The 22,079-nt window shown below is 62.7% G+C and overlaps 1 protein-coding gene across 7 annotated transcripts in view; it reads right to left on the bottom strand.

The window, feature by feature from the left end:
- Window positions 1-22,079, bottom strand: part of DGKK (diacylglycerol kinase kappa) — a 35,335-nt gene that overhangs the window by 12,319 nt on the left and 937 nt on the right. For 6 of the 7 annotated variants that reach the window (XM_026091450.1, XM_026091452.1, XM_026091455.1 and 3 more), the window contains exons 2-9: window positions 21,255-21,499; window positions 3,656-3,766; window positions 2,983-3,063; window positions 2,572-2,676; window positions 1,973-2,105; window positions 1,614-1,720; window positions 1,037-1,162; window positions 508-610 (exon numbers count right to left, since the gene is read on the bottom strand). In XM_026091450.1, coding sequence (XP_025947235.1) covers window positions 508-610; window positions 1,037-1,162; window positions 1,614-1,720; window positions 1,973-2,105; window positions 2,572-2,676; window positions 2,983-3,063; window positions 3,656-3,766; window positions 21,255-21,452 — 964 coding nt within the window. In that variant the 5' untranslated portion in view covers window positions 21,453-21,499. Of the gene's footprint in view, window positions 1-507; window positions 611-1,036; window positions 1,163-1,613; window positions 1,721-1,972; window positions 2,106-2,571; window positions 2,677-2,982; window positions 3,064-3,655; window positions 3,767-12,335; window positions 12,586-21,254; window positions 21,500-22,079 lie in introns of those variants that run through there. The other variant, XM_026091456.1, reaches the window with a different exon arrangement.

Here is a 22,079-nt window from a genome sequence, read left to right as displayed (position 1 = left end):
GAGGGGCAAAGACACCCCTCTCAGCAGCTATCTCGGGGAAGGGGTGGAAAACCACATAGAGAGAGAGGACGGAGCAGGAGATGTGGTGTCTCAAGCCCCCAGCAGGTGCAGGATGTGAGTGAGAGCGCAGAGCAAGGAGGGGCATGGACCATGACCAGGGCCACCGCAAGAGGCAGGCCTGGCTGGAGCCACTAAAGCAATACCTGGGGAAGAAGTGTCACCCCAAAGCATGGCACTGCTGCAGCCCTGGGTCAGAGCACATCGCAACAAGCAGAGTTCAGCTGAGGGTGCTGCAGGGAGGGACATTGACTCTGGAACCTACTGATCACGGTGCTGCTGGTGCCGCACAGGAAAGCAGGCACAGTGCTGCAACAGCCCAGTCAAAATCTGCTGAGGAGGAGCTGGAGCTCACAGGACTCAAGGCAAAGTGACCTTGTCCCGAACAGCTGAAGAGAGGTGCCTGTCCCCCACATCCACAGACCAGCCATTCCCCCCTCCAGGACTCACCRTCTGAATCGATGCTGTTCAAGGCGGTTGGTGGGATGATGGAAACTTTGTACTGTCCCAGGGGGCATCTCTTCCCAAAGAGCTCCTTGCAGGCGCTGTGAACCTGGGGGTAGAGGGACACATGCATGGGCTGTGGCAGAAGTGAGGTGACCCAGCACCAACCCCTGGCTTTGTTGATCACTTCCCACCGAGACTCAGTTTCCCCAGGGGTGCAGCCAGAAGGAGCGCTAATTTTTTAGCAGCTGATTTTTAGTGACTGATGAGCACCGTGGCTCTCAGCCCCAGCTCTTTGGGTGCCTGATGCACAGCTTGCACTGGGGCCATCCTTCCCAAAGCCCTGCCAAGTCCTTGTTCAGCCAACACCCCATGAGAGCTCCAGGGGCATCAGACAGGGACCCCAACCAGTCCGCAGCCCACAACCGTGTCTGGGATTGCCATGGGCCAGGGTGCACAAAGCTGCACAAGGCAGAGAAGCAGTAGGGACAGATCTGCTACCAGGGTGAGAGGCACTGGTGGGGTACGTCCTTACAATGGCCTTGCACCAGAGACACCGCCAGTCCTGCAGCCTCCGGACACTCCCGCAGGTCCGGTCACACACGGCACAGCGCGCGCTGACGGGCAGGTTCCCCTCCAGCCACTGGTGGGGCATGGCCACCTGTGAAGAAGGGCAGTTGGCCACCAATGGCTCAGGCCAGTTCCTGGCGTGCCCAAGAAACAGCGACCATGGCATTGGGGAGAGGAGGGCAGGGGACGCCCCATAGCTCTAACCAGCAAACCAGTACTGGAAGGCCTCGTGCCTYCTCTCATCCATGCCTGCCTAGCCCTTTGCAGATGCCAGCACCTGGGGCAGAGCAAGAGAGTCACCGGTAAACATTCAAAGATGGCCCTACTTGGAAAACAGTGTCCCCTGCATACCACCCTGGGCCAGGTCCCCCCAGTGCCAGGCCCAGAGGCCACAGAGGGCAGGGGACACCTGGGTGCCAGGGCTATCCCTGCTCCTCATTCGGGCAGTAAAAGGCCACTTCTGCCAGGTGCTCCAACACTGGCTGTTCTGTCCTGCCAGGATCCACCGCAGTGGCTCCCCCGCACGGAGCAGAGGTGCTTACCCCGTCTTCATCCTCGATGATTTCTGTGCCGATGGAGGCCAGGGTCGTCCACTTGCAGTTGTTGGTGGCTCTCACTGCACAGCGCTTGTGGGCCTTGAACTTGCAGACTGGGATGAAGAGTGGGTGAGGAGCAGGGACGGTCCCCCAGGGGATGTGCACCCCTGGGCCCCAAGCCCCTGAGGCTGGAAACAGCTCCATCCCAGCAAATCTGGCCATGGACATCACCCTGCATCACTCCTGGTCCAAGACAGCCTTCAGCCCCCTGTGCTGCCCACTAGCTGGAGAGGGCCAGCCCCACACTAGTCCCAGCACACCCCACGGTAGGCCCCGACTCCCACCAGCCGGCTGGTGGTGCTTACCTTCACAGGAGAGGCCGTGGGAGGTGACACCTGAGAGGGCTTCACGACACACGTTGCAAAAGGTGGGCCTGGCGTGGGAGCAGGCGTACCAGTTGTGCATGCCCGAGAAGTGCTCCATGTTGAACTGGGTGGCCTGCCGGGGCAGAGCCCTGGCCCATCAGTCCCRGGCCCATGCTCGTGGCACTGGGCGAGCGCTGCAGGACCCCCAGCCAGCCCCATGCAGGCACCCCTTCCCTCCTCACCCCCTGGCTGAGAGACCTTCCTAAGAACTGGCCAGAACTGGGTGGGCTTAGCCCTGTCCCAGCTCCCCCAAATACACCCAGTCCCGCTCCCATCTGTTCTCGCTGCAGGTCTGGGTCTGAGGGCAGGATGTCCAAGCCCCAGAAGGGGAGCAGATAGAGCCCAGGAGGCCAGAGAGTTGGACACACTGGTGGAGCCCACCCTGATCTGGTGCATCAGCTCCTTGGGGCTATTTGCCTGGGCACGCTGGCCACATGGCATGGTCCTGCCTATCCAGGTAATCCTGCATCCCCTGAGCAGCTTCCTGCCCCATGGACCATCACCGATACAGCCACCCATGCGCTTGCAGCCTCCTTCACCTCATGGATTTCCCATTTCTGGACAGACTTGAGGGCACTGATCCAGTCTTCCATCTCCTTGCGGTTCTCTGCACATAAGATGAGCTTCCGGAAAGGCGTGATCACCTAGAAAAGCCAGGCTTCTATGTCCCCTTGCAAAGCCACCACACAATGAGTCAGGTCCCCACACAGCCCCCCAGCARACCCCATGGGTGTAGAGCTATCATGCACCAGCATCCCATGGCTCATGCCACCTCCAGCTTCACTGCCCACTCTGATAGCACAGGACATGAGGGCCATGCCACCACATTGGGGGGCTGCCCCACATGCCATGGCTCTATGCCTGGAGCTGCTGGCTCCGTGGGCCAGGTGCTGCAGCTGAGGTGGAGTGGCAAGGCAGGCAGTGGGATGGGTGCCCTGCACCACCCTCACCGTGAAGCTGTTGTTGATGTTCTTGGTGCTGGTCTCCGCCACGCTGGCATCAGATAGGTCCACCTCATCAAAGATCAGAGACTGCAGGGGAGAAATCAGAGCCCTGCTCTCAGCCTCGGAGACAGTGGCAGGTCCCAGAGTCCAAAATTATGGGCAGCAAAGCCTCCCTTCCCACAGCACTGGGGCAGAGACGGGCACCAGAGCTGTCCGTAGGGAGACATGCCTGGACAGATGGGCTACAGCCTGATCACCTGGCTGCCCGGGGACAGCCACAGCCTCCTCACTGGCCACATCCTTGCTCTCCCGACACAGGCATCCAGCCACTGCCACCAGTGCARCCCAACACCTTGTTCTTGCACCCCTACCATGTGTGGGAGATAGAGACCAAGGGTATGAGCTCTTTTCCTCTCTCTCACCAGCTGCATCACTCTGCGCAACTCCTTGCATGGGGACACACACACACTGGGAGAAGTGCTCATTCATCCTGGACCTCTGCTTTGCAAGCCGGGATTTTCAAGGTCATCCCTGGACCTTCAGGGTCAAACCMTCCCACTCAGCATCCTGGAACTGTGGGGCTCAATACCCCTCCCAGTGGCTACTGCACCATCCCCAACCCCCAGAGACAAGCCCTGGCAGCCACCAGCGCTCGGCACACAGAGGGCGCCCAGCCTACCTTGGAGTCCTTGGCATAATACAGGGTCCTGCCCCGCAGCTTGAAATATCGCCTCTTCCACCTCTGGAAGGAGCTCGTTTGCTTCAGCAACAGCCCCTCCTTCACGCTTTTCTGCACAGAGACCACAGAAACACATGAACTCCTGCAGCGCAGCCCATCCCTGAGCCCCAGGGAGCCCCCAGCCTCGACAAAGACCCTCCAGCGATGCTGTTCCCCTACAGTCCCATGCCCAGAAGTAAAGCACTGCCCAGAGCATGGGTGGGACACTGCTGGATGTATGTGGGACAGGATGTCCAAAGATGCCAAATTTGGCATCATGCCTAGCATGTGGCACACAGAGGGGCCATAAATCCAGCACAGCCTCCACATAGGAGGCTGCCCAGGACCCCCAGCCTTCGCCCCTTCACTTGACGGTGGTGCCCACCTCCCAGCTCCCCTGCAGCATGGTTGGCCAGCCTCATGCCCATGCACAGGCTTTCCCTCGGCAGCCTATATGGGTGCAGGGGAAGTGTTCTCCGTGAATTCTGCCTGGGCAGGCGCAGCCAGAGCCCCAGCACCTCTGGCACTGGCTTAAGTGCTCAGAACCAAGGCTGCCCAGAACAAGTCCCACCAGTGCCGAATAGTGACAGCAATGATGTCCCTTGCCTGTTGGCTGCACCCTCRGCATTGGCTACTTTTTGCATCACTGCAGGAGATTCCAACCCCAAGACAGCCCTGCTTCTCTCCCAGATGCTGTGAAGATGATGCCTCTCGCTCCCTGGAGGGGGCTCCCCAATCCCGCTCCTCTTGCATTAAGAGCAGCCACAGAGGGAGCACGGATAGGCCTTGGAAGAGTTGGCAAGAGCCAAATAAAGTCCCGTTTAGTGACATGCTGGAAGGACAGGCCCTGGGGAGATGGTACATTGGGCACCTCACCAGGGAGGGCTGGGGAGGGAGGAGAACCCACTCTCTGCTCATACAGTCCTCCAGGACTGACCAGAGCCAGAGCCCGAGAGTCTGGACACGTGCAACAATTGCACATGGGTCATGTTTTCAAACCTGTCCCTGTAACCAGTCCCTCTGTCATGGGACTCCAGGAGCTGGTGCTTTGAGGGAACACTGCCAGGCATTACAGGAACGGGTGAAGGGAGGTTTCCAGCAATGCAAAACCACTACTTCTTGCCACCTCTGCCAGACTTCCTCTTCCCTGTCCCCAGGAGCAGCACCCAGGGGAGCCTCGACCCACTGCAGCTCCCTAGGCATGGAGGGGAGAGCAGGGCGGAGCACGGAGCTGAAGGCTAGAAGGGCTCCCTGGGAGGGGACAGCAGCGCCCCAGAGCCACGGGGACCAGCAGGACTGCTTGTTAGCGCTGGAATTACCCTGGTACAGCAGCTCCCTCCCCTTTCCACTCGGGCTGCCTCAACCCCAGGACACACCATCCCCTCCTCCCCCACAGAGACTGTCTGCCACTGTGCAGTTTCTCCACAACACAGATGATGGATAAACCCAGGGTCATGTCATCAAGCTGCCCTGGTGAGCAGAGGACAGCAGTGTCCCTGCCTGTCCTGCGACTCCCCTCCCCAGATGGCTGGCACTGATGGGGAGCAGGGATGTCCCCAAGGCCACCCATCCTCACCCAGAGCAATAAGCGGACCTGCCCTCTCTCACAAAGCAAGAACCCGAAGAGAGCCGCCTGGGTTCAACAGGCGGGCGTGAAGATGGTCTCACCATCAAGACCAGTACTGGCATCCCTAAGAGAGGACAGCCCTGCAGTGGGACCAACAGCAGTGTGACGGGCAGAGCAAGGGGGCCCTTGCAGCAGGATGCACCCTGTGCTGGCTCCACAGCCTGGCCTCCAGTCCCAGCGTTGCTCTTGCCTCCCAGAACAGCACCTGCCAATATTTATCCTCCTCACAGCAGTGTTTACAAGGCTCAATTAATTAGTGTTTGCAATGCAGCCATGAGCCTCCACTGAGTGGGGTGGCAGAGATGCTCTGGCACTGCCCAATCTTTGATTGTATCTCCTTTAAACACCRCCGGCAGCCCTATTCAGATGCTCCTCTGCAATTAGCCAGAACGGCAGTTGTATCAGATCCCAGCACACAATTAAATGTGTATTTAACAGTGAACTACCACCGGGCGCCGAGGGCATCACAAGAGAACTGCAGCCCCGAGGCTCTGGGTTATGAACTCTTACGCCACCAGCGCATTCCCCAGCTTGCATCCTGCAAGAGGTGGTACCATGTCCCAGTCAGCCTGTGACTGCATCCTCACTGCTAAGGGACCCCTCCACCTCAGGGCTTTGCATCCCTCATGAGCAACTCACTGGCTTTCTGTGGGGTCCGCGATGCTCCAGCCACACTCTGCAGAGCTAACGGGGCCTCCAGACATGGCCACGCTGCGAGGTACACGGCAACCTTTCCTCGGAAGGCCCCTCCGCCCTGGAGATCTGGGCGTGCTGTCTGGTCTCAGCAGACCACGGGACTCGCACAACAGCCCTTACAGCTGGGGGGAAGCTGCGTTTCGCCAGCCTGGTGACTGAGCCGAGGCAGAGGAACTGTGCACCCCTCACACCTTCGCTCGCCCAAATGCAGTCAGGCCTGACTCCGCTCAGCCAGCTCCCTGGTGCCTGGGTTTYCTGGTGCTGGGAAGTCCCAGGCTATCTTCCAAGGAGCAGCTTCCAACCCCACACGAGCCGGGGCATGCACAGCCCCAGCAGGAAGAGCAGGAGAGGGAAGCGAAAGGGAGCAGCAGCGCGGGTGTTTGAGAACCAGGAAACAGAAAGTTCCCCGAAATGTTCTCAATTCGTCACCCGCCCACACCAGGGCTGTGGAGGCTCTGCCTCCACTTGSGGAGGGTCCTTCCAAGCCCTCATCACCCCCTGCCACGGCTTTTCCTCCCTGAGACAGGTGCAGGGCTCGGCTGTGGTTGGCCCCAACGCACCCGAGGCTGGCCGGGCAGGTTTCAAACAGACCTTGTGCTCCCAGGCGCCAGACTCTGCGCACCCACTAGGGCACCCTACCCGGCCTCTTGGCTGGCGCAGTTGCAGCGTATCTCCCCATGGGTGCAAGAGCACACAGAGGAGGTGGTGAGCTTGAAACTGCCTTGAGCCCAGATCCAACACAGCCAGCAAGGGAAGCACAGCTCTCCAGGGAGTCTCAAGTCCATGCACAAGCGCCTCTGCAAGGCCAGTATCCCCACCAACCCCTGCCCCTTGGCAGAGCCAGACAGGGCAGTGTCCGGCCACAGTAGGCTGGGATCCAACCAAAAATGCCACTTCCACAAAATGCGTTTTCCCGTGGCGGACACTGGCACAAACTCCATTTTTGTTGCAATCACTGGTTTGTGCCACTAAGGACAAGCAGCACGTGTGGGTGAGGCATGAGGGGATGCAGAGGGCCTGTGACAGAGAGGAGCAAGAGGGCTGCGGCAGGCCCATGACAGYGAGGAGCAGCAGGATGTGGAGGGTCCGCGGCAGCAGCTCTGGGCTAGCACAGCAGGGTCCGGAGCCAGTGCTGCAGTGGGGCTTGGCGCAGGTGCTCAGCTCCTGCCTGGCTCTGGGACCATGCAGCTGGCAGGATATGGGCTGGCAGCCTCCAGCTCCGCAACCTGGCATCTTGCGCTGCCCCCTCATCTAACTCCAAGGGCGCTCGGCCACGCAGGAGCAGAAGGTGGCCCTGAAAGCCGGTTTCCTCTCGCTGTGAGGTGGCCAAGGGATGAAGCGTTCCCAGGGTGCAGCTGTGGCCATTGCAGCGACTTTTCCCRGCAGCCAGAGGCGATGATGCAAGCAGATGTTGCCCGGACCCTGGCAGCATGCCACAGCGCACTGTGCTCTCCTGGCACAGCCCTGTCCTTATGTCATTCAGCCCTGGCAGCCTCAGGGACAGTGATGTGGACAACAGCACTGCACCAGCCCTGGGCTGGGCAGCCCGGACGCAGCTTCACTGCGGGATTTGGTTCAGAGCAGCAGGGCAATGGAGCGGGCAGTGAGCAGGCCAGGGGACAGAGCCTGCAAAAAGCAAAGCCCATTCCAAGGTCCACCACGAGACCAGGAAGATTTTGGCTGCCTGCAGTCTGCACATACGTGTCCGGAGCAAGGGCATCCCCATGCAGGGGATGCGGATCTGCTCAATATCCTCCCGAGCCCGTGTGGAAACTCTTTTCCCCTTTTCCTTGGACATTACAGAGGCGGGTAGCAAATTTCAACGGCTGTGAGATGCTTGCTATGTAGGGCACAGACAGACGTGGGCTAAATCCTTCGAGCACACTGAGCCCCAGAGCTTCAGGGCTGCAAAAATCATTTAGGAGCAATTTTCTCTTTGCACCCAGAAGGACCCTGCTAACCCCAGCGCCGATCGCAGCTCCCAACCTTCACACTACTGTGTGTGTTGCAAGGAGCCATGGCACCTCTCCCTGGAGACCCCCTCCTCCACGTCCCAGTCAGCACACAGCAACTCTGGGGTGACATTTTTGCAGTTTTAGTTACAAGCAGCACTGGGAAATTTTCGAAGGCTCCCATGACACAAGTGACACATTTCACACAAAGTGCTCGGAGCTGGGATTTTTTTTTTCCCCCCCACCTTAAAATTCATTTTGCCAGTAAATAGAAAACTAAAAAGAAAAATAAAGGAGCATGTCCCCTCAGTGGGGTAGGCCTGGCCTGGGAAGGGGTTGACTCTGAGAAGGCGTCTGCAGGTTCCCTAGTCAACCAGAAGGTACCAAGTTCCTCCATCTACACGACAAGTCCTTGTGCATGAGCTTGGGCAGCRCTAGCTCTTCCCCGCTTCCCGGGTGCCACGAGAGCCTGCTGCAGGGACATTTGCCAGCAACTGCTCTACCACCAGTGACAACCCTGTATTCACCACGGAGCCTGACACAGGGACTAGGGCAAGATCCCAGATCAGGGTAGGAGGCCCTGAAATACCTGGGCTGAGGCTCCCAGCACGGTCCCTGCCACCGGCTACCCAAGTCCAAGTRGGTCCCCTGGGCGAGACAGGCTGCACCCAGCGGGCCAGGGCAGGTCGCCCATGATGCCGGTGGAGGGGGTCCCCAGCACACCAAAAGGTCCTGAGCCTGGCCCTGGGTGGTGGGAGCTGACGTATGCCTGGTCTCCTCGCTTACGTGGCACCCTGACATGCCAGGGCTCTGCGGGGTTTGTGGCTTTATTGCAGTCAACGTCTTCCCCAGGCTGGGCAGGCGCCAGCGCCGGGGGTGAGCCAAGCCGGGCTTAGCTGCCACTGCCGTCCCGGGCACAAAGTGTCCCTCATCCAGGAGGCCTGAGCGTCCCGGGCATGGGGGCATTCCCCTGCTCGCCTTGCTCCCGGAAACCTGTGGCCCTCTCCGCTCCCTCCCCGGCCCCACTGGTGTTTCCMTTCTCCCTGGGGCTGCGGGAAGTGGTTGCGTTGCACTCCCAGGAGCTTCACAGACACCAGCAGCAAATCCCAGAACCTGAGACTGCCAGTTCATTAGGCGCACGAGTTCATCAGCACGTTGTTTTCCCATTTCCCTACCAGCACCAACGTAACGCCCTTCCAGCAGCACAGCAAGGTCAGGCTTGGCGTCTGCTTTGCCGGGTGCTTTAGTTTTGGGCCGTGGGAGCAGGCTGGGTGGTGCGGAGCCAGGCTGCCCGTGCAGCAGGCGAGCTGTGCTGCCCTGGCCACGGGAGGGCAGGTTCAGGGCCTCGCTGGGGTGAATCCGCTGCACGCGGCCGAGTCACAGCACCCAGCAGGGACCCTTTTCCGTCCTGACCCGGAGCACTCGACACAGCCCCCCATGTGGCCTAGAAGGGCCCTGACCCCTGTCCCCACATCTGTCCAAAAGACGCCGCCTCCGTCCCACAGGACACAGTACCAGGGACAGCCCAAAGGCGAGCGGTGACTTTGGACACCTGTTTGGGGCGCTAGTGGCAGCAGAAGGGGCCTGGGCAGCACTGCCACTGCCCAGAGCGCAGCACGCTGCAGCCCCGAAGCAGGGCCACGGGTCCCTGCAGRCAACTCTGCCTGCACGGGGGCACCAGGCAGCACGGCGGCCAAGCCCAGACCCCRGCAGCTCCCGGGCTGGCCCTGGCCCAGCAGGGACGGGGAGGCGGCGAGGGAGGGCGACGCGCGGCACCCGCCTCCCACGCCCCGCTGCAATGAAGCCACGCGATGGGAAGTTGCACCGCAGCGGGCAGAAGCGAACAAGCCCATCATTTCCCCTTTGCACACAGGAAAGGGGTGGGGAGGGCAAGCACCCCGTCTCAGGGCAAGCGGCGGGGGGGGGCGAGCACTGGGGGGGCATTGCCCACTGCAGCACAAGCCCACCCGGCTCCCTGCCACCTGCTCCACGTCACCAGCGGTGCCAACAGCAGCTTTGGGCTCACCACAGGAAGCCTCGGAAGTAAGATCCTGTCTAGAAAGTGGCTATTATTCACCCTCCAGCTCATGGGCCCAGGAGTCCGGCTGACAGGGCTGGGCTCCTCTGTGCTGGGCACCAAACCAAGACCGACCAACCGCTCCAGCCGAGAGCTACCGCTGGTGCTGAACACAGCAGCCCTGGCCTGCCCTGGTGGGTCACTCCCACCCCTCCATGTTAAACACTCCCCTTTTTAAAGGGGGCTAGTTTTAAGCCGGATCAGCTCTGGGAGCAGGCTCAGTGCCGGGAGATGCCAGCCTGGCCCCGCACACCATGCCGTGAACCACGCTGCCTGGTGATGCTCGTGAACGGGTCCAGCCCAGCCACCCCTGGCACAGCCGGGCAAAGCGCTAGTTCTGGCCACTTGGGCTGGGCTAACGCAGCCATACTCTTCCTCCTGCTCGCCGTCAGGCACTCTCTGCCTTCTGCTTCCCTGAGACAGGGGTGCAAATCCCTGGCTAAGATCACAGGCTGTCCACCAGGACGCCTGGGTTCACCAAGCCTGGCACCCCGGCTTCGCAGCAGGAGCCACATGGGGAGGCACCTATGAGACACAGAGAAAACATGCACCAGCACCCTTCTTCCTCTTCTTCCTCCTCCATAGCTCTCCACACACATAGCCATGGGGTTGCAGAGATGCTTAGGTCAAATGCAACTTCAGCCCACCCCAGCCAGTGCTCAAGTCATCAGGCCATGCTGCTCCTTCGAGCTTCGCAGCCCCCCAGGTTTGCAGCCTCCTCTGCGCGCTACAGYACAGGTTGAGGGCTCTCCAATCGCCCCCAGCACACGCTTGCCAGCAGCAAAAGTGCCCGGCATTGCTGCATCGGTGGCAAACACCCCGTCCTGCAGTGCCGCACCTGCACCTGGCACCCAGGTCCCACAGGCGAAGCCACAGAGCCAGCCGCTGCCTCCTGCCAGCTCACACGCGGGGTGGCCGCAGTGCCACGGAGCAGCTCTCATCCCAGCCATCCCTCTGCCGTGGGAGCAAGGCCCGGGCGCCCACCATGGCCAGGCCCATGCCAGGAGCCAGTGGCTGGTGCTCCGGCACTGGCAGGCACGTGCCAGCGGAGGCCTTGCCTGGCGCATGCCGGCTGCGCGGCAGTTGCTTGCCTGCCCTGCTTTCTATAAATAGTTTGCCTTTCCGGAGCACATCCCCGAGTGCGGGGGCAGCGAGCCTCCGCCTCGCCGCGTCCCCAGCAAGGGACGCTCTGCTCGCCGCCGTTGCTGAGGGCTTGCACGCCCACCCCTGCTCTCCCCCGGGGCCGCATCCGTCCTGCGGAGAGCTTGCTGGGACCCCATCAGTCCCGGTCTCGGTTGCTGAAATGCAACCTGCCCAGCAGTGAGCCTGAGGCTGGTCACAAGGGAGGTCTGCACGGGCTACAGTGAATTTACTCCATGAGTAAATCCAACCCTTTGCCAGCGCCGGGGCCCAGGGGCTGAGGTCTGCAGCGAAGGGCAGGGCAGCCTCGGTGGGCACGGGGTGGTCCCAGCTTGGTGCAAAGCCTGGGTCTCAGAAGCCACGCTTGGTCTTTCCAGCCCGGTGGGGGCTCAGCCATGTTGATCGGCCTCCTGCACCGTGGGGGATGCACCGGGCACTGAGCGGCCCTGGGAATGGAGGACGCCAGGGTGAAGTCAAGAGCGAAACTCTCTGGGATCCAACATGAAACTGCTGCCTCTGACTCACCCGCAGCCGGCACAGGCAAAGAGTGAGCAGCACCAGCGCCGCGGAGGGGATGCAGCTAAAAATAGCGCCAGGAGGTCGGCCAGCCATCACCAACACRCCCCGCTTGGCTGTGCAGGGGCTGGACTGGTCCCTGGTGCCCCCGGCTGCCATGCCCACGGGCTGGCCGCGTGCGTGGGCAAGGGTGCCCCAGCTGCACCCTGCGGGATGCTGCCACCCCTCCAGGGCTGCACCCCAGCCAGGCCTCTTCCAGGGGAGAGTGCCAAACCCAAGTTCAGCTCTTCCCCTGGCCGCAAGGCAGGGCCCTAAGATGCCGGTTCAAATCCCCCGCTGCCCCAGCTCAGCTGCCTGCCCACCCTGGGGAAGAGCYCCTTGTGCAACCAGGTCAGGCTGTGCTTACAACTAGGACAGCAAGGCTTTTCCACAGGGTGCTGGCTTGCAAGAAAAGGAGCTACYGGAGAAGGCCAAGTTCCTTGGGAACGCTGGCATGGACAGCTCATGGGCACCGTGTACAGTCACAGCCCGGGTTACACTTCTACATCCACAAGGCTCTGCCTAGCCCTAAGCTGACATGATGCCTTGCCCAAGGAGGAGAAGAGGAGCCCAAACACCAGTCAACGCACCAACCTGCATCGCATGAGCGTCATCCCTGGCTCAGTCCTTGCAGTCACCCTGCTCCAAATCTGCCAGCCCACCAGACGCAGCGGGCATGCTCCAGACATGTGCCAGGATTTGGTCAGGTCATAACTGCTGCCCCCCTGCCAACCGCACAGGTCCCAGGAGGTCCGACGAGAGCACTGCCTCCAGGACAGTGGGATAAGCCCTTTCAACTATACAACCAGCCCAGCTGCAGCAGGGACACTGCACGTGCTGGGCACCCGCGGGCTGGAGTCATTTGGAAACCCTATCAAGTTTGGGTGCCTGTGATATGGCAGAGCTCTTCCGGGACCCAGGCATCTGGGAGGCACAGAGTCCCCAAGCAGTGACAGCCCAGCAGGGTCAAATGCACCGGTGCTGTCCTMCTGCAATGCACTGTTGTGTGGGGGGAGAGTTTAAAGGGCTGCAAATCCAGGGACTCCAATCCCTTTCCTCAGTGGTTGGAGGACCCCTGCCACAAGGTTTAGTCACCAACCCCTGCAAAACGCTTGTCCTGACACAAGCAGTGGAACCGCCCGCCGTGAGACAGCACCCAGGCCAGAGGTTTGGAAGGCACCAAAAGAGGCTAAAGAATTAATGGGGATGCCAGAAATGAGGGAAGCGGTGGGTTTCCTCCTGGAGAAATCCCCCCCTCCAATACAGCTTGGCCTCTGGCAGCGACAACCCTGAGCTGCTTTCTAGCAACGAGCTTGCACTTCCCAGGCTGGGCTTGGATCTGCCCCTGAGCCCCTTCCAGGAGCTCTCCTGGACCAGACAGGCACCACTACCATGCACGCAGGCGTGCAGGGGCACACGCTGCAGCGCTCCTGCCCTGCCCAGCTATTTACAGTTGAGGCAGTTGTGCTTGCATAATGGAAAATGTGAGTGGCGAGAGGGCAGCGCATTTGAGAAACCTCACAAACATCCGGCTGGTGTCACCGTGGCTATCTTTACACCCCAGACACGAGCTCGGCGAGCCCTGATTAACAAGAGCGAGCCTGGCCTTCCCTGCTGCGCTGGAGCCTCCCAGGCAGGGACCAGTCCCCTGGGAACATGCCCAGGACCAGCCACACTTCCCCACCGGGAGACGGTGGCCTAGCTGTCTGGTCCTTGGCAGGCCACGTGCCRTGGGGCCGGCAGCGCCGGGAGGAGGGCAGCAGCACTGCCAGGTGCGTAACTGGGTGCTGATGGCCAGCTGGCTGCTGCACTCCCTGGCACCGCATGCACAGCCAGCGCAGATCGCTGCTGCACCGTTGGCTCATGCACAGCGCTGGGGTGGCACAACTGGGGTCCCCCCCTATTTACTTACAACCCTGTGGCGGCAGAGGAGAGGTGTCCTATGCACTGGCTGCCGCTCGGTCCCCGTGGTGCCACTCGGAGCGCAGCCCTGCTCCCAAGGCGCGGGTGCCCCAGTCTCCTGTAGCACACAGGCTGGGCAGTCTCTCCATCCTGCCTTGCACCCTGGCTGCACCAAAGGGGTACACGCTACCCCCAAACCGCAAGGCATGACCTGCYGAGCCCTTCTCTGGCCCAAGCGAGTCTCCCGAGGGAGCTGGGAACGTACAGGAGCACACACTGGCGCTACACACAGTGTCACGGCACAGAGCCCCCCAGCCAAGGCTGCCTTCTCCCAGGCAGGGGATCCCAAAGCACACCAGCAATCCCAAAGCACGCAGGGGACCCCAAAGCATGCATGTAATCCCAAAGCACGCATGTAATCCCAAAGCATGCAGGGGACGCCAAAGCATGCAGAGGCCCTGGCAGGACCGTCACTGCAACACTGCATSCGACCCTGCAGGGCCAGGGACTCCCAGCCAGCCACACCTGGGGCTGCCCCATCCTGCCACAGAGCTGCCAGGCAGCATGCATCTCCCCCGGGCGAACGCCCCCCTGGTCCCGGGCATGTGCCCGGACCACACATGAGGGCTGCAGCACCTGGCCTGGCAAGAGCCGGCAGAAGCAGGCAGCTGCCAGAAGCTCCCAGAGCCTCACGGCCTCCTGCAGCCCGGCTTTCAGGCAGTGACACTTCAGTTCTCAGCTCACCGCAGACCCCACGGCAGCGAGGAGCCAGGTGCCTCCGTATTGTTGAGGTTACCCCACAGGAAGTCCTGCCGCGGGGGACTGCCCCACGGCAGCTCTGCAGGCAGCCGGGGGCTGCCGATGGAGCTGCCACCCTCCGCCGGCCCACTGCACCTTCCCATGTTCCCCCTTGCAGACAAGTACGCAGCGCGCAGGCCCTCCAAGCGCGGGCTGAAACACCGGCCGTYGGTGGCAGCCCCGCAAAAGCAGTGCTGGGGTGAGGCAGGGAGGGAGGCAGGGGACAAGAGCGATGGAGAGGGGCCTCCCGAGGAAACTGGGGCTCAAAGGTCCCCCCCAAGGACAGGCTGCAAGCACAGGCGGGCTCCTGCTGCGGAGAGGTGCCACGGAGGGACACGATAGCCCCAGGAGATGGCACAGGGAGGCAAGGGCCGTGTCCGGACCAGAGTTCCCGGCTGGGCTCTTGGCAAGCGGGTCTCAGCTCGCTGCCCCGCGTGGGCTGGGCCACGCGCCTCAGCACCTTCAGCAGGAACAGGGAGACGGCATGACGCGGCACCGGCAAGGCCACGAGGTGGGGACCAGGCCCGGCAGCACCCCTGTGCCCGGCAGTGCCTTGGGGATGCGCTACCCAGGAGCCGTGTGTGGCCTTCCCGCTTTAGGAAAGAGGTTTCCAGGCCTGGCCCCGTGGGTGCTGCCTTGCTTTCCTTTTCCCTTGGCCAGGATCCAGCCCTCCCCCCCCTCAGCCCACCCTTTGGCCTGGCCCTGGCAGGCCTCACAGCAGCACCCTGGCACTACCCAGGCCCTCTGCTATGCCAGAGACCCGGACTGCCCAAACACTCCCTTCCTCCATGCATACTGCTCATCCTTCCCATGCAAGGTCCCTCCTCGGGGCACCCTGAGCCTGCACGATGCCCAGCACCCCCAGCAAGGAACAGGGGCACTCAGGGGTGCAAATAGCCCGGGGCCACTAAACACTAACACTGAACATTACCCCAGCTGCAGACGGGGTGCCCCAGGCCCAGGGAAGGAGGCTGGTTCACCACAGCCGTGAAAAGGGACGGAGCCCGGCAGAAGCACGTTGCCTCACTCAAGAGCAGATGGGGCCCCCAGTCCCACAGAACAGCGCTAATTTACCCCAGCGCTGTCCCAGCGATTCCCCCATCTGAACAGCGTCTAATGCTGTGCCAGCATCAGTCAGGGCTGTGCACACTGTGCCCGCGCTGCGGGGCAGCGCACCGGTCCCCAGCACAGGTTGCACCGGCTCCCGGCACAGAAGGGTCTGGCTCGCAGCCCCCCGCGTTCCCCCACCTCCTGCGGCCCCCCTGCCCCCCTGCATGCTCCCCACCAGTCACCGCGGCACCCTGCAGCTAGACCAARGCTGCGGAGCGCTCCCAGTTCGCTCCCCGCCTCCGCTCAGCCAGCGACGGAGGCCGTGTCAGAGCGCTGAGAGCCGAGCTCCCGGCCCACGCGGGCGGGATGCGCTCCCCAGCCTCTCCAATGCCTCGGCATGCCCTGGAGCCGGAGCCCCCTCCTTCCCCCCCCCCCGCCGCCCCCACACTTCTCCCTGCTGCCTGTGCCCTAGTTTGGCATGGGATGAGAGATGGGGGGTGCTCGGGTCGGCACTGTCACGTGTGCCGGAAACCCCAGCCCTTTTCCCCGAAACCCCGTGGGGGAGAAATCCTCCCCGAGCGTGCCTGCAGGCAGGAGAAGGGGATGAGGAGAGCTGCGGGCCACGACCACGAGCAGGGCTGCAGAGGGGGCATGGTTTGCAAGTCCGTGCAGCCCCTGGGCGAGGACCGGGCAGGCCGGGGTGCAGGTGGCACCCAGCTAGGGGGGAGGCGGGTGATGGCAGGTGAGGACGGGCAGGCGGGGCAGGGCCACATTTTTTTCCGCCGCCCTCGCTGAGATATCTGGTCTCGGAGCCAGGTGGCCGCCCCATCCTCTTAAAAAGCAGGAGGGAACGGGGGGGCCTCCCTTTCTTCCCTCCAAGCGCCACGCTGTCCCCCTGTACTGTATCTCCAATGCCGGCCTGGGGCATCACAGCCTGGTACGGCTCTGAGGCCAACCCTGTCCCTGCTCCGAGTGGTCCGGGGGGGCCAAGCGCCTGGATGCAGCAGACCATCCCCCTGCCCCGCACCTGCCCTGACCTCCCATCCCCCCCAAACCTGGCGCATCGGGAGCCTAGGCAACGGCCCACCCCCAGGCACAAGGGAACGGCAGCCCCCGGCTGGCAGCGAGGAAGAGGGGGCGGCAGGCAGGCCCCCTCCGCCGTGGGGCCGTTCAGCCCCGCGGGGGCACCAGCACCTGGTGGCTGCCATTGTCACGGAGCACAATGGCCCTGCCGCCTCCGCACGCCGCGGCCAGCGCGAAGCACCCCGTGGGGTGCCCCAGCAATTACAGCCCGGAGAAAGCAAAGCTGGAGGTGGGGAGACAGCGGGAGTGGGGAGTGATGCTTGACAGGGAGATTCAGGGAGGGAGGGATGGGCCAGCTGGAGCCACCCGCGGATGGGGGACAGGAAAATACACCTGGCACACGGGGGAGCACCGGGTGAGGGGAGCAGCGATGGGGCAGGATTCAGCAGAGACCAGTAGATCCCAGTGTGATCCACCCCCGTCCTGTCCCCATGGGGCCGGACACCAGTGCGACGCGGGAGAACCTGCTGTCTCCCGTCACCAGGCTCAGAGCCGGGGGAGCAGGGCCCACGAGGGACCCCAGCCCCCCACATCTGTGCAAGCAGGCAGCGGGATGGGGGGGGGCATATCCTCCGCAGTCCCCGAGCATGGCAAGCAGCTCGGGGTGCCCGCACACCTCCTGCAGCGCATGGCCGTGAGTGGCACCGGCAGAGTCACGGCGCGAGAGGGGGACAGAGGCCAGATGCCCCCCGGCAGCTTGGCAGCAACTTGCTCTCCTGATCACATCCAGGAGCACAAGCTTTCCCCCAAATCCTCAGCTCCTGGAGCTCGGGGAAGGCGCCACCAAAGGAAAAGAGCCCGTCCAGCGAGGAGAGAGGTGGAGAAAAGCTGGCAAACGGGGTGCTGCCCAGCTCGACCCAGCCCAAGAGAGACAGAGGAGGGATCCTCGACGAAAATCCTTCAGCCTGAACTGGAGACACGTACACGTCTTGCTCTCAGCGCACCACAACAGCCCCCTCCAGCATCCCGCATCCCAAGGCGCTGCCCAAACCCCTCCAGCCACTCCCCCCCCAGCCCCGTGTGCGGCCCTGCCTTCGGCTCTGCCCTCCCCGGCCCTGCTGTGGGGTCGCCTCCGCTTCATCCCTGGCGGTTCCTCTCTCCCAGCTCCGCGGGCCATTAACCCAGCAGCGTCCTTTCCGCCCGCCCATCCATCACGCCGCCTGCCTCCCCCGGCACGCCACCGCGCGGCATCGCCTCCTGCATGGCTAATCGCCGGCACCAGGCAGGAGGCAGGCAGCGGCCGCCGGAGGGAGGCAGGCAGGCAGGCAGGCAGGCAGGCAGGCAGCCGGGAGCCGCGGCACGGCGGACAGGCCGATGAGCCTGGCTCCACCGCAGCCTCGGCCAGAACGAAGGGCAGGAGCGCTGCCGCTCCGCTGCCTCCCCGCTGCCTTCCCCGCGCATGCACTGCGGAGGGGCTCCAGCTCCCGTGTCGGGGCACTGGAGCACCCTCGCATCCCCACGCTCCTGCCCCAGGGCACAAGGGCCCAGCTCAGCCGCACAGCTGGGGTGTTGYTCCTCCTGCCCCGTAGGAGCTGCTGCACCTGCAGGCACAGCCAGCTCAGCCCCAGGAGCGGAGGGAGCAGGGGGACGCAGGCCAGCCCAGGATGTCACAGCGGGAATGTCCTGTGCCTGCTTTCCTCTTTCGTTGGGTTTCTTGACTCCCGCACCCCTCACACACGTTGGACAAAAGCCCTCCCCGTGAAATTCCCAATGCGCCACGGCACAGCAAAGCCCCCCCAGGGCACAGCCCCCCGTCGCCCTGCCCTCCTGCCAACAGCCACCCAAGCGGAGAGGCCACAGTCAGTCTGGCCTGGGAGCTGCCCCTGAGGGACAATGCATCCACATGCCAGGACAGGTCCTCACCCACCAGACACAACCTGTCCCAGCCCGACTCCTTCTTTATTGCCCTTATTTAGCTCAGTACTCAAGCTGATTATCAGACCCAGGAGCAGCTTTTTGGCAGGGTCCCTGTCCACGACAAACCCTGCTGTGCACTCCTGCTCCCCCCATGACCACTGCCACCCCTCAAGGAGGGTGCTGAGTGCTCCTAGATGGTGCTGAGCTCTCCCCTGCCCTTGCCAGCCAGCCCAGTTTTCCACTGTCTCATCCTGCACCTCTAACAGCAACCGTGCCCCAGCATGCCCACAACACTGACCTGGCAGCCAGAGCCTGGGGGAGGCAGAGGAGATGCCCGCCCTGGTGCAGAGATGGGGAAACTGAGGCACATTCCTTGTGCAGCCACAGGGACCCTGGCATCCTGAAGGACTCAGCAAGACCCCCCACCATTGCCTTCCCCGGAAACATCTCTTGCTGAGTAGAAAAACCCCATGGTGCCGGCCGGGAGCATGCGACTTCCACACACCCAGAAAACTGTCCTTTGCCCCTCTCATGYCAACACGCTGGGCTTGGCATGGCAGTGCAATCTGGGCCAGTGCGCGAGGAGCTGATCCCAGCCCCAGTCCCTGCCCCAGCTGACCCCTCGCTGCCTGTCCTGCCCGAACCCTCCCTGTCACCAGACTCCACGCGCTGTCCCACCTCCGCTGCATCCCTCCATGCCCCATGACACCCAGACAGCCAAGGGCACCAAGCGGGGCCTGGCTGCACCAGGGGACAGCGCAAGGGGAATCTGAACCCATGGCCTTCATCTCGAACCTTGCTCTGGCGCACCTGGCACCCGTATCGCTGCTACGGGGGTGACCGGCATGCACGAGACGGTGGACTGGGGGTGCCCGTGTCAGTGCTAAGAGCAGCCAGGGGTAGGTGGGGCATTGCCGCCCCTTAGGACATGGCTAACACAAAGCTGCAAAGCCTGGGACAAGCCAGCACCACCAAGTCAGCCACGGCGTTCACCTCCCAAGGGCGGCAGGGAGCCCCTAGCACCCYGCCGAACTCAGAAAGGTCCTGATGCTTCCCTGCGGCGGGGGCACCCCCCACGCTCCGTGCAGCAGGTCCCCTGCGTGGCAGCCCCGTGGGCAACGCGAGGCAGCACTGACACCAGCATCAAGTCTCGGTGCCTCCCACGCTGGGAGGCGGGTGAGCGGCAGGAACCGCCAAGCGCACTCACCCTGCGCCGCTCACATTTGGCGCATGCGTTCCCCCTTCCACGGGGGTTTTTGGCTGCATCCACACTTCCCCCCGTGCCGGTGAGCATGGCCGGCCCAGCCGCTGAGTCCTGTGCAGAGGGGCAGCCGGGGCAGAGCGAGCTGGGTACGCGGCATCCAGCTGGGCTCAGCGCTTCAGGGGCAGGGGGTGAAATGCAGCCTGGCCCCCCCAGGGCAGAGGCTTCCCATGGCAGCGAGCCCCCACATGCCCCCAGGTGCAACACTGGGCCGGGGGCTCAGCTGGGGCTCTTCCCAGGAGCACTGCGGATACCGCTTTCACTCACACCACCACCTAATCCTTCCGTACGGTAGCTGCAGGCTCCGGGCTGTTGCGGGCAGCCTGGAGGTGGATTCGACAGACCACTTTCCCATCATTTCACTAAGAGCCTGGCACTGATTTCCTCCCTGCATTGTCCCTAGATCCTCCCTGCCAATACAGGCCCCCCTACGTGCCTCCTTTGCTAGCCRTTTCTTCTCACTTGCCCATCCAATACAGGTTATTTTTCCAGCCTTCCTGTGCTTTTTTTGCAGAAGATGCCTGGCCATTTTGCTGTCCCCTCTTCCACCCCACACAGGGCACACAGGCCCACCCATTTCTGCTTGTACAGCAGGGCTGGCACCCCATATTTTTGTAGGTCCTACCAAACTAGCTTCCTCTGTGCAAGCCTCCCCGACACACACAAGCTGCCCCCAGGTCAACGGCCAGGGAGGGGGCAAAGGACTCTCATGCCCTGTCTCAAAGGTGTTCCCGTCCACCCAGCACGACATTATGGGCAACTTAATCTAGGGAAGGCAGCGGGTGAGGGGCCCACAGGGGAGCTGGCATGGCCTAATTAACGCAGGGCCCTAGAAAAGATAGCRGCTCAGTTTAGCCGCCCACCAGGCCTTGCATGTGCAGTGCCTGCTGTAGGGGAGCTGTTCCCAAGGGGCCCACGGTGCTGCGATGACCTACAGAGCGACGCTATCCTGCCGCACAGTCAGCATGCAGGTTTCCCTCCCCATGGCGCTCTGTCCTGCCTGGCAGAGCCACGGACCCCAAATTTCATCCTGGGACAGTCTGGGAGGCAGAGCCTTCCTGGAAGAGCCCCCTTTGCCCAGTCGCAGGCAGGTATGAAATGCAGCCCATTCCTAAGTCAAATAGCTGAACCCCAGGGATCCCTCACCAGTGGGACCCAGGCAATCTAGAGGAGGGGGATTCTGGCCTGGGAGAGCCCCTCTTCCCTAACAGTGGGGCAAAATCTCTGCTCTGCTCTCCCCAGATGCACAGCCCCCCCAGGGCCAGTGCTGATCCTGCCACCACCGGGTTTCCACCACGTTGCCCATGCCCTCGCCAGGATGCACTGTCTCTCTGCCAAGGTTCAGCCCCCTCCTGGTTCTGCCCCAGCCCCTGCTGCAGTGTGCCCAGGGCCTGGGTACCAGCTGGCCAGCTGGGCTGGGTTTGGTTGGGTTGCAAGCAGAGAGCAAGCATCTCACACTGATTTACACCCCAGGGCACGTGAAGGCAATCCCCAACCTCAGAAGACCCCACAGGACCCCACATGCGAGCTGACCCCATGCCTAGAGACCGCACATCCCTGACCTTGCTCCTCATCTGCCCGGACGTGGACACCTTCCGGATGAGCTTGTGAGAACTGTCCTCCTGCTCCCCTTCACTGTCGGACGACTCCTCTCCTCCCGCCTCGGGAGAGATGGGTGCCAGCTTATCCAAGTCCAGGGATGACACCGATTCCCGGGTCTTCCTCAGGAACAGGTCTCCGGACACCAGTTTCTCAGCCATCTTGCCAACCGGCTTGGCTCAGGGCTCTGCTGCGTCCTGTGACAGCCCTGGGAGGACAAGGACATGCGGCGCTGGAAACAGAGCCCCGAAATAGGGTACACGGCCTCTCACCCACAGCCCCGCTGTGGCCAGTCCAGCTGGGTGGCACGTTTCTGGAAACCACGGGGAGACAGCTCTTCCTCACCCAGGAAAGTCGCTCGGGGTGGCTCCCTCACCAACTTTTTCTTCCTTTCCTTTTTTTGGTGTCCAAACTCTTTCTCTTTTCTCACCCTCCCCTCCCCGTGCACTGGGTGTCCAAATGCTGTCCCTGCCGCGAGCCTTGCTCTGCGCTGCGGGCGGCGGAGACCACAGCCACCCCGCACCCTGGCATTGGAGCACCCCCCCGCACCCCCCCCAGCCCAGCGCCAGCCCCCACCCCTGGGTGCCCTTGCCCTGGGTGCCGGGCCGCCTTGTAGGGAGCGTGCGTCTTTGGCGGGGGGGGGGGGAGAAGGGGGGGGTGTTTTCTCCATGAAAAGCAGCAGCCGCCTCCTGCGCTGCATCTTGCTCCGGCGGCCGGGAAGCAATGGAAAGGAGCAAAGGAGCGGGGAAGCGGCCCCACGGCGGGGGTCCCGAACAGGTGGCTGCGGG

Source organism: Apteryx rowi, unplaced genomic scaffold, assembly GCF_003343035.1.
Source record: "Apteryx rowi isolate R43461 unplaced genomic scaffold, aptRow1 scaffold_901, whole genome shotgun sequence".
Classification (NCBI taxonomy): Eukaryota; Metazoa; Chordata; class Aves; order Apterygiformes; family Apterygidae; genus Apteryx; species Apteryx rowi.
The sequence above is the reverse complement of the archived record's forward strand: the minus strand, read 5'-3'. Positions and strand labels throughout refer to the sequence as shown.